The sequence below is a fragment of the Oryx dammah genome, unplaced genomic scaffold, assembly GCF_014754425.2.
Source record: "Oryx dammah isolate SB20612 unplaced genomic scaffold, SCBI_Odam_1.1 HiC_scaffold_6, whole genome shotgun sequence".
In the NCBI taxonomy this organism is placed as follows: Eukaryota; Metazoa; Chordata; class Mammalia; order Artiodactyla; family Bovidae; genus Oryx; species Oryx dammah.
Window position 1 is genome coordinate 29,738,600 of NW_024070190.1, and position 16,377 is coordinate 29,754,976.

Consider the following 16,377-nt stretch of genomic DNA (forward strand, 5'->3'; position numbering starts at 1 on the left):
ATACTCATTGGAGTACTACGTCCAATAATTCACTGGAAGGACTGATGCTGAAGCTGAAGCTCCAGTATTTTGGTCATCTGATGTGAGCAGCCAACTCACTGGAAAAGTCCCTGATGTTAGGAAAGAGTGAGGGCAGAAGGAAAAGAGGACATCAGAGGATGAGATGGCTGGATGGCAGCACCGATGCAATGGACATGAACTTGGGCAAACTTCAGGAAATGGTATGGGACAGGGAGGCCTGGCATGCTGCAGTCCATGGGGTCACCAAGAATTGGACACAACTGGGCAACTGAACAACAACAAGAGATATAGTATTCCTATTTTATTTACAGGGAAACTGAGCTTCCAGATTGTCACACAACTACAAGTTGTTCCAGAGCACAACTTTAACCTATACATTAAGATTACCTTGTGCCTCTGTGCTCTGTCACGTTCAACTCTTTGCAACCCCATGGACTACAGACCACCAAGTTCCTCTGTCCGTGGAATTTTCCAGGCTAGAATGCTGGAGCAGGTTGCTATTTCCTACTCCAGGGGATCTTTCTGACCCAGGGATCGAACTTGCATCTCTCTGTCTCCTGCATTGGCAGGCAGATTCTTTACCACTGTGCCACCTTACCTTACCTTCTACTTAACCGAATTCTATAACGCCACAGTAATGAATTGATTTCTTTCTTCATTTGTCTCCTCAATTATACTACTAGCTGCTTAAAGGAAAGAAATTTATTTGGCAAAAAGCTAACCACAAAGTAGATGCTACAAAAAATATGTACTGAGCTCAAATGAACTGCTAAAAATGAATGGTATGCTTAGGTAAGTCTTAAGAGTACCATTTTCCTCAATATTCAAAATCAGGTCTAAATATCAGAGAAACCACAAGGAATACCATCTTATAATATCTGGGGCAAAATGAGGTCTTCATAAATGAGTCTGTGTTCATTTAGCATCCACATTTTAGGTCTTATTTGAAGAAGCCCCAGAGCAACTCAAAATCAGCTACTTAATATGAAGTAATATAAAGATTCAGAATCAAATATCAGTTTATTTCAAATTCTAAGAATATAGAATTCATTTTTTTTTAATCAAAATGGCCAAGATCACCTTTCTTTGAACGAAAAGCAAAGGTAACTGAGCTAAAGGAAATATTCAAAATTCAGCAGCATTTCCAAATACCAGCAATAATCTAAAAACATTAATGGATTTCCCTGGTGGTCAAGTGGTTAAGAATCTGCCTGCCAATGCAGGGGACACAGGTTTGAAACCTGGTCCGGGAATATTCCACATGCCACAGAGTAACTAAGCCTCTGAGCTGCAACTACTGAGGTCACACACCAAAACTGATGAAGCCCATAAGCTCCCATGCTCTGCAACAAGAGAAGCCACCGCAGTGAGAAGCCTGCAGACCACAACTGGAGAGCAGCCCCCACTCGCTGCACCTAGAGAAAGCCCACATGCAGCAATGAAGACCCAGCACAGCCAAAAAGAAATAAATTTAACAAAAAAAAGACTCAGTATAAAGCTTTACCAGCAAAACAACTACAGGGCTATATAAGCTCAAGGACAGAAAGAAAAAACAATGAGAAACTAGAAACCAAACTACAGATAAATTTTAAAATTCGCATTGCAGATCAGTGGGTAAAGGTAGACTATTCACAATACAGTAATATAATAACTGATTCCCTATAAGGAAAACTTTTTAAAAACCAGATCCTTACTTCACATCATATACAAAAATCAATTTAGGATCAATTAAAGACCTAAATATACAAACCATAATGATATGACTTGCAGAAGAAAATATTGCAAAATTGTTACATATAGATTTAACTACAAAAATGTCAGAGCATCTCACAATTAGTTTTAAACAAAACAATGACAGCTTTTAACCTTATATAGAGTCCTACTTGACACTCCAAATGTTTCACCTTTAAACTAACATACACTCATTTATTGAAGTAATTCATCATAACTTACACAATGATTCACCTATAAATTGCTGACACTAAATAATCAGCACTGAAATTTATGACCAACTATTATTACTCTTAGTACTTTTAGAGCAAACATTAAGTAATACCTTTATTTTTGTTTACATTAATCAAGATTTACCTAAGGTTCATATCATTATTAAGAGTTTATATCCATGAGAGAAACATATTTCCTGAACTACTCTAGCTTCCCTTTTTAAAACTGAGTATTTTCATTGCAAATGATGATTTTTATTTCCAATTACCATTTCATTAATTCTCTCATTTCTCTTACTTCTGTGGGTATTTATCTGGTGTCAGGGAAAATTAAGGCAAATCTGTCTTACAAATTCCTTCCCTCTGTTTTCCATCCCTATTAGTATATTCCTTTTCCTTTACTCTCCATAATTATACCAATATTCATCTGGAAGTATTTATATGTTCTGTATTTCCTCCTCTCCTCACACCCACTGTGTCTCTTCAAGATGCTGGAAAAGATTATTTTCAATAGTCTACTTCCTATAACAAGTGTTCCTACTTAATTTCAGCTATAATATTTACATCAAATAATTACATCAAAACAAACTAACTTAATTTTGCTTTTCTTTTAGTTAAAGACCCTAATTTTTTCTTATTCAAGGGAACACCAGCTTTATAATCTTCAAGTAAAGAACAGAAACTCTAGAAGAAATTTAATTTTTGAATATCAAATAATTATCTAGTTGATGTTTCCGAATCACGGCAATGCTTGCTCTATTCTGGAAACAGGTCAACTGGAGGCAACATACCATCCTCCCAACACATAACTTCATTGTTTTCAAAGCTCAGCCAAAAAGAGAATTCTGGAGTCCTTCTGCTTTTGTTCTTTTTTTATTTTTTTGCTTTTTTTTAAAATTAATTTATTTCTTTTAATTGGAGGCTAATTACAATACAAAGAACTTATTAATATACTGATAAACTAATTAAAACTGAACGTGAACAATGTTTAGAGCAAATAACACACATCTTTCTCATCTACACTATATCTATAATTAAATGAAAACAGAATTTCATTAACTCTATGAGCCTTTACATATATACTTATTTACACTCCAAAAATCTAGATGTATAATTGAGTTTTTCAATTTCAAATTAATACTTCCAGAGTAAGATAGCAGAAAATATAGAATACAGGTTTACAATTAAAACAAGCATGTATTTCAAATTACTGCACAATGCCTGATACATTTTTTGGTCATGAACAAATGTCTTAAGCTCTGTTATTTTTTATGAGGATAACTACCTCATGAAGTTGTCATGAGGACGAAACTAATATTATATAAAAAATGTACCTAATACACATTGAATAAATGCTTCATGGTCAAATAATAATTGTCAAAAATAACTATATTCTTATTTTTCTCCTTACCCTTGAAAGTTTTTCAGATGGATTCTCTATGGTCCTTTAGATTTAACCCTTTGTGTACACCAGTCCAAAATGCAAAGACCATTGGAATATGATGGCTCTTGTTCTTTAAAAAACTGCGCTGAAAAACTGGACAAACATAGCACATGAAAAATGTATCTTCACAGAAATATACGTGAAGAAAATACCAATTCCTTCATTAGCTTTCAACACTGAACACAAAACTCCATTTTAAAAAAGGCCTTTCATAAAATATCTTTCAGTCGGATGCTATCTACCAAGGGGCCCAACATATATCCAGCACCGTGCTGAGAGTCATGTAAGAAAAAGGTATAGTGCAGTTCCTCTGCACCAAGAGCTTAGCGCATACAGAAAAAATTTACTAAGATACTTTTCTTAATTGTCTCTCCCCAGCAATGTTTAGAAATGCTGATGTGAGGCATATGCTATAGGTGTTTAATTATAAACCTATACAACAGAAAAAATATTGAGCTTCCTCTCAAGAAATGAGAAGGCAGAAGACAGTAATGAGAGTCAAGAAAGTCAAAGGAAATCATAAATCAAAGGAAAAAAACCTTTTATTCAAAGCACCACTTGTTTGACAAACTGTAAGTTGAGATCATCACATAAATTATACAAACTGCTAAATAGTTAAAGCAAAAGATAAGATCAGCAATCAAGAAAAGATCTGAACTAAAAGAAAATAAGAAATTCATTTTTATTAATCCAGAGATTGCTCTGACAAAGAAACCAGGCTTACTCATTTTGAATCCCCCAAATCTGGTATGTAGTTGTTAATTCTTAGTTTATACAACAGGTTTAAATTACCGATAATTTAACAATCTAGTTAAAAAATAAAGGTAGTGAGTGTGGCGTGGTAGAAAAATAAACAAACAGGGTCAGGACATACAGATTCCATCTCAGGCTTGCACTGCTAACTATAATCAACAGCAAAAGCTATAACTTCACTGAGACTGTTCCTTTGCTGTAAAATGAATAAAGAGATTTAAATTATCTCCAAAGTCCAGTTTGTCTCAAAATTCCTGTAATTGTATATGTCCTACTACAGTACATACAATAACAGTGAAATACACAGTCATATCCCTGGAACTTCCACTTAAATATGGCAGAAAGATTATCTACTCTTCCATCTAAGACTGTTAAAATGATGACAAAGGTACAAAAAAGAAAAAAAAAGCAAACATCTATGGGATCAAAAATAATATAAAAGAAATAATTAAGCAGTACTTGTCAAAAGGTTTCCACAAATTTTCAGAAAAATGAAAACAGATGAGGAACTCAGCAGTACTAAAGAAACAAAAATCTCAATTACAACTGAAAGAAGCTGCTTATGATAAGCAAGCCTAGTCCATCTGCAGAAACGCTAACCTCAGAAGATACACATAAGACATGGAGCCACAAGTAAGGGAATGGACTACTACCATCTCACCATCACAACCTACAATTCCTAAAATAGAGATAAATCACCAGTTTATTCCCTCAAGAAACCAAAAAGAAGCATCTCTGAATTAATGGACAAAAGGCAAAGCAGAGGAAGTAAAGAGGGAAAGGTGAAACTGCCTACTTAATTAAGGTACCCCTCTCACTGGCCAACTCAGAATAAAGCAGCCAGGCTGAAACCTTCAGAAAGCAAAATGCAAGACTTTTCTGGAAGGAAACTGAACAGATTCTTTAGACTTCAGATATTAACACTAAGGTTCACACACACACCCTCAGAAAAATAGGCTTTTAGCATAACCAAGCCTTTGGTCAAGCTCAGCCTGAAAGGGACAGAGTAAAGGGACAAAGTAGTTAGGCAGTTAATCCTATTAGAGGATCGTAAGTAAAGAAAAAAGTATGGGAGACCCCTGTAAGTTACTGATCACTCAATAAAGCAGGTTTGCTTAAGCACAAAGCTAAGCAAGCTCGATTAGCAACAGAAACACGACCCCAAACAACAAAACACTGGTGGCATGAGATCCACATTCTGCCCAGTGAGCTCATTAAATTAATGATCCCTAGGGCAAAGTCTCTGCACATATAAAACACAATAATTTATGGCAAGGTGACATTTCAAAGTGAAAGACCCTCATTGTACTGAGACCTGAAATGAATTTGCCATGGTGCCATGACAGTCCTGGCTTGACCAGGACTGAAAACGCCCCCACCTGACAGAAAGGAGCTGATGATGGAAGCACGATGTGCACTCAAGAATGTGGAAGGGACTTCCCTGGTGGTCCAGTGGTTAAGAATCTGCCTGCCAATTCAGGGGACACGGGTTTGATCACTGGCCCAGGAAGATCTCATATGCTATAGAGCAACCAAGCCCATGAGCCACGGCTATGGGAAGCCCATATGGTCCAGGGCCCACACAGGGTGCGTGTGCCACAACTATTGAGCCCGTGTGTCTAGAGCCCAGGCTCCGCAGCAGCAAGCCTCTGCAATGAGAAGCCTTCACACCACAACAAAGGGCAGCCCCCACTCACCACAACTAGAGAAAAGACCATAGGAAGCAACGAAGACCCAGCACAGGCAAAAATAAATAAATAACTTAAAAAAAAAAGAATGAAGAAAAAGGTGATCTTTTCCCCTCCTACTTTTTCTTTGATTATAAAACTGTAGCCCACTAAGTTCTTAGGACATGATACCATCTCACTTGCCCACTTGTAAACCTCACAAGCATCCTATTCCAATAAATCACTTGTATCTACCACTTTGCCTCTCATTGAAGTCGTTCTGCACTGAGACATAAAGAACTGGAGCTCCTTGGAGGCCCCCAAAACACTACCTGGCAGTTTCAAACCCACACATGTCAATATGCCAATGTGGTTTTGAATGTGGGATATGGGTGTGTGCATGTGTGTGGGTTTGGAAAAAAATTTTTTTGCCTTATTTATTGGTGCTCTTTGCCTATGTAACAAATTCACCCAAAAACTGGCAGGTTAAAACACATCTCATTATCCTGCACAGTTTCTGAGGGTCAGGAATCCAGGAGTAGTTTAGTTGAGTTTTTCTGGTTCAAGGTCTCTCACATGGTTGCAGTCAAGCTGTCAGCCAGAATGGCAATCATCTCAGGGCTTACAGGACAATGGAGAATCCACTTCTCCGGCTCACTCACATCACATGGTTGTTGGCAAGTCTCAGTTTCTCACTAGTCATGTCGACTTCCTCACAGACAGAGGAAGTACCCTCTATCTCCAGCCATGAAGCCTCTCGCAAGATGTCTGAATGTATGAGAGAGAGAGAGAGTACGTTGGAGCACAAAGAAAGCACCCACAGTGGAAGACAATTTTTACAATTGACTGCGGAGGCTTATAACATTGTACAAGAAGTGGTGACCAGAACCATCCCCAAGAAAAAGAAATGCAACAAGGCAAAATGCTTGTCTGAGGAGGCCTCAGACAACCAAAGGAGAAAAGGAAAGATATACCCATCTGAATACAGAGTTCCAAAGAACAGCAAGGAGAGATAAGAAAGCCTTAAAGAAGAAAACAAAGAAATAGAAGAAAACAACAAAATGGGAAAAACTAAAGAGCTCTTCAAGGAAATTAGGGATATTGAGGGAATATTCCATGCAAATATGGGCACAATAAAGGACAGAAACAGTATCACCTAACAGAAGCATAAGATATTAAGAAGAGATGGTGAGATTACACAGAAGAACTGTACACAAAAGGTCTTAATGACTCAGATAACCGCAATGGTGTGATCACTCACCTAGCGCCACACATCCTGGAGTGTGAAATCAACGAGGCCTTAAGAAGCATCACTACAAACAAAGCTAGCAGAGGTGATGGAAATCCAGCTGAGCTATTTCAAATCCTGAAAGATGATGCTGTTAAAATACTGCATTCAATATGCCAGCAAATTTGGAAAATTCAGCAGTGGCCACAGGACTGGAAAAGGTCAGTCTTCATTCCAATCCCAAAGTAAGGCAAAGCCAAAGAATGTACAAACTATCACACAATTGCACTCATCTCACACGCTAGCAAAGTAATGCTCAAAATTCTCCAAGCCAGGCTTTAACAGTATGTGATCTGTGAGGTTCCAGATGTTCAAGATGGATTTAGAAAAGGCAGACGAACCAGAGATCAAATTGCCAACATCCACTGGATCATCAAAAAAGCAAGAGAGTTCCAGAAAAACATCTACTTCAGCTTTAAGAACTATGCCAAAGCCTTTGACTATATGGATCACAACAAACAGAGGAAAATTCTTCAAGAGATGGGAATACCAGACCACCTGACCTGCCTCATGAGAAATCTGTATGCAAGTCAAGAAGCAACAGTTAGAACCAGACATGGAACAACAAACAGGTTCCAAATTGGGAAAGGAGTACATCAAGACTGTACCCTGTCTCCCTGCTTATTTAACTTATATGTAGAGAAGATCACGCGAAATGATAGGCTGGATGAAGCACAAGCTGGAATCAAGACAGCTTGGAGAAATATCAATAACTTCAGATACTCAGATGACACCATCCTTATGGCAGAAAAGTGAAGAACTAAAGAGCCTCTTGATAAAAATGAAAGAGGAGAGTGAGAAAGTTGGCTTAAAACTCAACATTCAAAAAATGAAGATCATTGCATCCAGTCCCATCACTTCCTGGCAACTAGATGGGGAAACAATGGAAACAGACTTTATTTTGGGGGGCTCCAAAATCACTGCAGATGGTGACTGCAGTCATGAAATTAAAAGATGCTTAAAAGACCTAGGCAGCATATTAAAAAGTAGAGACATTACTTTGCTGACCAAGGTCCATCTAGTCAAAGCTATGGTTTTTCCAGTAGTCATGTATGGATGTGAGAACTGGACCATAAAGAAGGCTGAGCATCAAAGCGTTGATGCTTTTGAACTGTGGTGTTGGAGAAGACTCTGGAGAGTCCCCTGGACAGCAAGGAGATCCAACCAGTCCATCCTCAAGGAAATCAGTCCTGAATATTCACTGGAAGGACTGATACTGAAGCTGAAACTCTAGTTCTTTGGCCATCTGATGTGAAGAGTTGACTCACTGGAAAAGACCCTGAAGGTGGGAAAGATTGAAGGGAGGAGGAAAAGGGGACAACAGAGGATGAGAGGGTTGGATGGCATCACTGACTCGATGGACATCAGTGTGACCGTGCTCCAGGAGTTGGTGATGGACAGGGAAGCCTGGCGTGCTGCAGTCCATGGGGTCACAGAGTCAGATACAACTAAGCGACTGAATTGAACTATGTCAAGGCTATATACTGTCACCCTGCTTATTTAACTTATATGCCGAGTGGTGGTGGTGGCTTAGTCACCAAGTCATGTCCCACTCTTATGACCCCAAGGACTGTCGCCTGCCAGGCTTCTGTCCATGGGATTCTCCAGGCCAGAATACTGGAGCTTGTTGCCATTTCCTTCTCCAGGGGAATCTTCCCTACCCAGGGATCAAACCCAGGTCTCCTGCATTGCCAGCAGATTCTTTACCGACTGAGCTACAAAGGAAGCCCCTATATGCAGAGCACATCATGCTAAATGCCAGGCTAGATGAAACTCAAGCTAGAATCAAGAGAGCCAGAAGAAACGCCAATAACATCAGATATACAGGTGACACTACCCTAATGGCAGAAAGTGAGGAGGAACTAAAGAGCCTCCTGATGAAAGTGAAGCAGAGTGAAAAAGCTGACTTAAAACTTAACATTCAAAAAACTAAGGTCATGGCATTCAGCCCCATCACTTCATGGCAAACAGATGGGGAAACAATGGAAACAGTGACAGACTTTATTTTCTTGGGGTCCAAAACCACTATGGACAGTGACTGCAGCCATGAAATTAAAGGATGCTTGCACCCTGGAAGAAAAGCTATGACCAACCTAGACAGTATATTCAAAAGCTGAGACATCATTTTGCCGACAAAGGTCTGTATAGTCAAAGCTACAGTTGTTCCAGTAGTCATGTACAGGCATGAGAGGTGTACCATAAAGAAGGATGAGCACCGAAGAACTGCCTTCAAACTGTGGTGCTAGAGAAGACTCTTGGGAGTCCCTTGAACAACAAGGAAATCAACCCGGAATAGTCACTGCTGAAGAACTGATACTGAAGCTGAAGCTCCAATACTTTGGCCACCTGATACGAAGAGCTGACTCATTTGAAAAGGCCCTGGTGCTGGGGAAGATGGAAGGCAGGAGGAGAAGGGGGTGACAGGCTGAGATGGTCGGATGGCATCACTGACTCGATGGACGTGAGTCTGAGTGAACTCCGGGAGCTGGTGATAGACAGGGAGGCCCGGTGTGCTGCGATTCATGGGTCGCAAACAGTCGGACACGACTGAGCAACTGAACTAACTAACTAACTAATAATGAAAGAGACTGAGTACCTTTTCATGTGGTTTTTTGCCATCCGTATATCTTTGGTGAATGTTCAAATTTCTTGCCCATTTTTATTAGGCTGTTGCTTTTCTGATTGAGCTTTAAGAGTTCGTAATATATTCGCACCGGTAGTTCTTTATCAGATACATGCTTTGCAAACATTTTCTTCAAACCTATGGTTTGTCCTTTCATTGTTCTAACAGTATCTTCCCAACAGTAAAAGTTTTCATTCTGAAAAAGTCCAGCTCATCAGTTTTTTCTTTAATAGAACATACTTCTGGTGTTCTATGTTTAAGAAATTCTTGTTTAAATCACAGTCACAAAGATTTCCTGCTCTATTATCCTAAAGAAATGTTAAACTTTTAGGCCTAAAATTTAGCTCTATCAGTTAATTTTGTATATGGTACAAAATACAATTTCCTTCTTATGCATGTTGATATTCAATTGTTCCACCACTACCTGTTGAAAAGACAATCCTTCCTCCACTGAACTGACTTGCACCTTTGTCAAAAATCAGTCATCCATTTATGTGTGGGGCTATTTCTGGACATTCTATTCTATGCAATCAAACTTTACACTGACATCCCTGCCTGATTACTATAACTTTAAAATAATTCTTGAAATCAGGCAGTAGCTTTTTTGTAGATTCCATCAGTTATTCTACATAAATAATCATGCTTTTTAGAAATAAAAATAGTTTATTTCTCCCTTTGTAAGCTGGATGTCTTTTATTTCTTGCCTGACTGCTCTGAATAGAATCTCCAGGACCATTGTATACATTCTTAAGTGGTAAGGGCCGAAATCGTTGAATTGTCTCTGATCTTAGGGAAAAGTATAAAGACTTTTACCATTAGAAATTATGTTATGAGGCTTTACTCTAACCAAACTTTTATGAGAAATAAATAAGATCCCTTCTATTCTAAGAATCCTATACAAAATTGTATCAGCAATAGATAGTAGTTTTAGCAAATGGTTTTTCTATTGAGATGATTACATTATTTTTCTTTTTCTACTGTTAATTTAGTTAAGTACTCTAATTACATTCCAAATGTTAAACCTACCCTACACTCTAAGCACACTATTTCATTCTGCAAAAAGGAATAAACATAGTGAGACTATCTAAGTATGGATAAGTGATTTTCAATCTTCACTACCACTTTGTCTTCAAAACTGGTAATGTAATTATAGATAGCTAACAGAATGAAAACATATCAATCTTAATACTAAAATAAAAATATAATTAAACAGAATTTATAAAGCTAAAAGTTAGAGCAGTAGTCAGGAGTTAAAGTAGAAAGTTAACAAAACTTAGAAAGTAGAGGAGAAGTAACAGAGGGAAGAACAGGGACACTGGTCAATTCACTGTATATAAGGAGAAGTCAAGGGCTTCTATTGAAAGTTGATACAAGAAAATTCTTTCATGTATGAATATTATGTCATTAATAAGTACAAGGTAACCAGAAGAAGTAAAACTATTAATATAATTGTATGCAGGAGTGTTTCTGATTAGCAGAGTGTATTTTAAAATTTGTATCTGAATGTCTTACGATAAGACACATCCTCCAGTTTGTCCTTGGATCCCTAACCTATTTCCTAGTATATTGCAATAAGCCAAATTCACACAATTATAAATTCTTGCCTGACCCTGTGACACTTGAGTTTATAAGGAGTTAATCTCCAAGACATTAAAAAACAGAATTTGCTAAAAATGGTTATTCCTCAAAATCAACTGTATTCTACATATGAGCAATGAACAATCCAAAATTGAAATTAAGAAAATGACTCCATTTACAATCCCCAGTCAGGAACTGAACCTGTGCCCCTGGAAGAGAAAGTATGGAGTCTTAACCACTGGACCTCCAGGGAAGTCCTAGGATGGCTATAATTTTAAAAGGGGAAAAGACCAAGTTTTGGTGAGCATGTGGTTCTTCAAAGAACTAAACACAGAATTACTATGTGACTTCGCAATTCTACTCCAAAATATAAACCCAAAAGAAATGAAAATATATATTCTTACAAAAACTTGTACACAAATATTCACAGCAGGTTTCTTCATAACAGTCAAAAGACAAAACAATCTAAGTGTCCATCAACCAATGACTACATCAACGGATGAATGCATACAAAAACTGTGGTATATACAAACAATGGAATATTATTCTGCCTTACAGGAATAAAGCACTGATACATGCTACAACATGGAAGAACCCTGAAAAACACGTTAAGTAAAATAAGCCAGACAGAGAAGGCCACATACTGCACACTTCCATTTATATGAAATAAAATATCCAGAACAGGCAAATCCATGGAAACAAACTAAACTGGCAGATTGGGGCAAGGCAGGGAGGGCAGGTGGGAATATTGATATGACCACTTATTGGATACAAGTTTCTTTTTGACGTGATGAAATGTCCTGGGTTTAGATCGTGGTGACAGTTGTACAACACTGCCAATGTCCTAGTAGTCACTGAATTGTACACCTTAAAATAGTTAAAATTATGAAGTTAAGTAAATTTTGCATCAATAATATTTTTTAAAAGTGGTTGCCCCTGGGCATAGAACTTGGGGTGTTTAAGAGGAAGGGGCTGTTAATTTCTCATTATTAAGTATTTTTTAGTACTTAACTTTTCCCTTGTACCAAATGACCACGGATAAATAAACATAAAATGATTTCTCCACTCAATTAACAATATCAAAAGTTACTATTGGGGGAAACAAGATTCATAGTGTTAGAATTATGTCTTACATATTCTTCTTGTTCTCTACAATCCTATTCCTTCTCCCATATGCTATGGTACCATTGCTGATTTAGTTCATTGACAGTTAATTTTAAAATGTGGAAATTAAATCATTAAGTAAATCACATACTTCTTCCTTGCAAAGAATAACAGAATCAACTTCAAATGAAAGGAGCAACAGGAATGAACAAAGGTACCAAAGTTTTCCCAGGGAAAATTGTGGTCAATTACTCAATAATAATGGTATTGCACTTGCCATTATCAGGATTAAATTTCCTGAATTTTCCTCCAACTGAAGATGTTAAACAGCAAATTCAACTCTAATATTTTCAGTTTTTACTTAGATGTATGTTTTACATAGTAAATATGAAGAGCTCAGTACTTACTTATCAAGGAAATCCTTGTCCACTACAGCACTGATGTCAAGAAGAGGATTTCCCATTCCAAAGAGAATATTTTCACTAAAAAAAACACAAACAAAATACAAGTTAGAAATACCTCTGAGTAAGGTAACGTATAAAACGCACATGAATATAAAAATATCTTCACTTTACCCTGAAAATAAACCTAACATACTAGATTATTAAACCTTTGATTTGCCTATTACATACATGTAGGATAAACTTTAGAGGTAGCATAAAGCCATTCAGAAGGGAGAATGACTTAAATTGGACAAAATAAAACATAACAAAAGAAGAAACCAGATCATATGATTTTTTTCCACAATATTTAATAGCTAATGACTAAAGCTAATTAGGTCCATCTAGTCAAGGCTATGGTTTTTCCTGTGGTCATGTATGGATGTGAGAGTTGGACTGTGAAGAAGGCTGAGTGCCGAAGAATTGATGCTTTTCAACTGTGGTGTTGGAGAAGACTCTTCAGAGTCCCTTGGACTGCAAGGAGATCCAACCAGTCCATGCTGAAGGAGATCAGCCCTGGGATTTCTTTGGAAGGAATGATGCTAAAGCTGAATCTCCAGTACTTTGGCCACCTCATGTGAAGAGTTGACTCACTGGAAAAGACTCTGATGCTGGGAAGGCTTGGGGACAAGAAGAGAAGGGGACGACAGAGGATGAGATGGCTGGATGGCATCACTGACTCAATGGACGTGAATCTGAGTGAACTCCAGGAGTTGCTGATGGACAGGGAGGCCTGGCGTGCTGCGATTCATGGGGTCGCAAAGAGTCAGACATGACTAGCGACTGAACTGAATTGAAAGCTAAATAAATTCTATGGTTTTTTTTTTTCAAGGTTTAACAAAGTTTTATATATTCAACCAACATGATAAATATTTAATTCTATCTAGACAGTAAAATACTGAACTAATGAAAGTTTATTGCAGAGCATAGAGCAAGTCCTGGAAAAATTCAAGCAACAGCCTTATCCTTGAAAAACTGTGAATGCCTGGAGTGGGACCTTTACAGTGGGTGTCATAGAGAGTGTAATTTTTGATTACATTTAAGGGACTTTGAGGGAGTCTGTTTTCCATAGTACTACAGTATCACTCAAAACTAAGGGAAAGATAGAACCCTGAGAACCACAAGCAATACCAACTGACAGCAAGAAATGGACTGGAGGCATAGCTGGGTCAGCCTCGATCAGGGGCATTTTTCTAGTTACTGCAATAAAATTCGCCTCTGCATAATAATTTCCCATTGGTATCTAGTTTGCTCAAGCTCTTTTCCAGTTGCTTCCAAACCAGTTACCATCCTCACCACTTGGAGATTATCATTAATACCAACAGGACTGATACACCAAAGTTTCCTTAGGAGAACAAAGTACAGCCTACACTTACAGTCTAAAATGATTTAGAAGACTAAAGTAAAATCACAGATTGGGCGACTATGGTTGAATATGCAGTGGGAAATTTGTCCCTTTTTCTATTTAAAGAAAGCTGATGAGGGAGGGATAAAAGACAATGTATTTATTTATTCACATTGGCATTTATAATCAAAATAAAAGTCTAATAAAGAAAATAAGTCCTCAGAAAATGAAAGATCAACAGGTAGACACAGTAAAATATGACCATCATTTCATTAGGAACTTCTCTGCCTAATTTGTGTATTATTAGGCAAACAATAAAAACTCTTCAATTCACTTCAGTTCAATCACTCAGTCATGTCCGATTCTTTATGAACCCATGGACTGCAGCACGCCAGGCCTCCCTGTCCATCACCAACTCCCAAAGTTTACTCAAACTCATGTCCATTGACTCGGTGATGCCATCCAACCATCTCATCCTCTATCGTCCCCGTCTCCTCCTGCCTTCAGTCTTTCCCAGAATCAGGGTCTTTTCCAATTAGTCAGTTCCTCCCATCAGATGGCCAGGTACTGGGGTTTCAGCTTCTGCATCAGTCCTTTCAGTGAATATTCAGGACTGATTTCCTTGAGAATGGACTGGTTGGATCTCCTTGCAGTCCAGGGGACTCTCAAGAGTCTTCTCCAACACCACAGTTCAAAAGCATCCATTCTTGGGTGCTCAGCTTTCTTTATAGTCCAAATCTCACGTCCATACATGACTACTGGAAAAAACATAGCTTTGACTAGATGGACCTATGCTGGCAACGTAATGTCTCTGCTTTTTAATATGCTGTTTAGGTTGGTCATAACTCTTTATCCAAGGAGCAAGCATCTTTTAATTTCATGGCTGCAGTCACCATCTGCAGCGATTTTGGAGCCCCCCAAAATAAAGTCTCTCACTATTTCCATTGTTTCCCCATGTATTTGCCATGAAGTGATGGGACCAGATGCCATGATCTTCATTTTCTGAATGTTGAGTTTTAAGCCAACTTTTTCACTCTCCTCTTTCACTTTCAAGAAGCTCTTTAGTTCTTCACTTTCCGCCATAAGGGTGGTGTCATCTGCATATCTGAGGTTATTGATATTTCTCCCGGCAATCTTGATTCCAGCTTGTGCTTCTTCCAGCCCAGCGTTTCTCATGATGTACTCTGCATAGAAGTTAAATAAGCAGGGTGACAATATACAGCCTGACACACTCCTTTCCCGATTTGGAACCAGTCTGTTGTTCCATGTCCAGTTCTAACTGTTGCTTCCTGACCTGCACACAGATTTCTCAGGAGGCAGGTCAGGTGGTCTGGTATTCCCATCTCTTGCAGAATTTTCCACAGTTTATTGTGATCCACACAGTCAAAGGCTTTGGCATAGTCAATAAAGCAGAAGTACATGATTTTCTGGAACTCTCTTGCTTTTCTGATGATCCAACGGATGTTGGTAATTTGATTTCTGGCTCCTCTGCCTTTTCTAAATCCAGCTTGAACATCTGGAAGTTCACGGTTCACGTACTGCTGAAGCCTGGCATGGAGAATTTTGAGCATTACTTTACTAGCGTGTGAGATGAGTGCAACTGTGCTGTAGTTTGAGCATTCTTTGGCATTGCCTTTCTTTGGGATTGGAATGAAGACTGACCTATCCAGTCCTGTAGCCACTGCTGAGTTTTCCAAATTTGCTGGCATATTGAGTGCAGCACTTTCACAGCATTATCTTTTAAGATCTGAAATAGCTCAACTGGAATTCCATCACCTCCACTAGCTTTTTTGTAGTGATGCTTCCTAAGGCCCATCTGACTTTGCATTCCAGGATGTCTGGCTCTAGGTGAGTGATCACACCATCATGATTATCTGAGTCATGAAGATCTTTTTTGTATAGTTCTTCTGTGTATTCTTGCCACCTGTTCTTAATATCTTCTGCTTCTGTTAGGCCCATACCTTTTCTGTCCTTTATTGTGCCCATCTTTGCATGAAAATTTCCCCCTATCTCTAATTTTCTTGAAGAGATCTCTTATTTATTTAAACAAACAAACAAACAAAAAAGCACAGGAGAAATATTATTGAGCTGCTTGGCTATTTCTTTTTATTCACACTTTCTAAGTGTTTAGTTCAATATAGACAGTAATGTAACCACCACAAAAATTAAAA

General features: G+C 38.2%; 1 protein-coding gene across 2 annotated transcripts in view; it reads right to left on the reverse strand.

The window, feature by feature from the left end:
• Nucleotides 1–16,377, reverse strand: part of ADK (adenosine kinase) — a 536,287-nt gene that overhangs the window by 473,064 nt on the left and 46,846 nt on the right. For both annotated transcript variants that reach the window (XM_040242473.1, XM_040242472.1), the window contains exon 2: nucleotides 12,829–12,903. In XM_040242473.1, coding sequence (XP_040098407.1) covers nucleotides 12,829–12,903 — 75 coding nt within the window. The remainder of the gene's footprint in view (nucleotides 1–12,828; nucleotides 12,904–16,377) is intronic.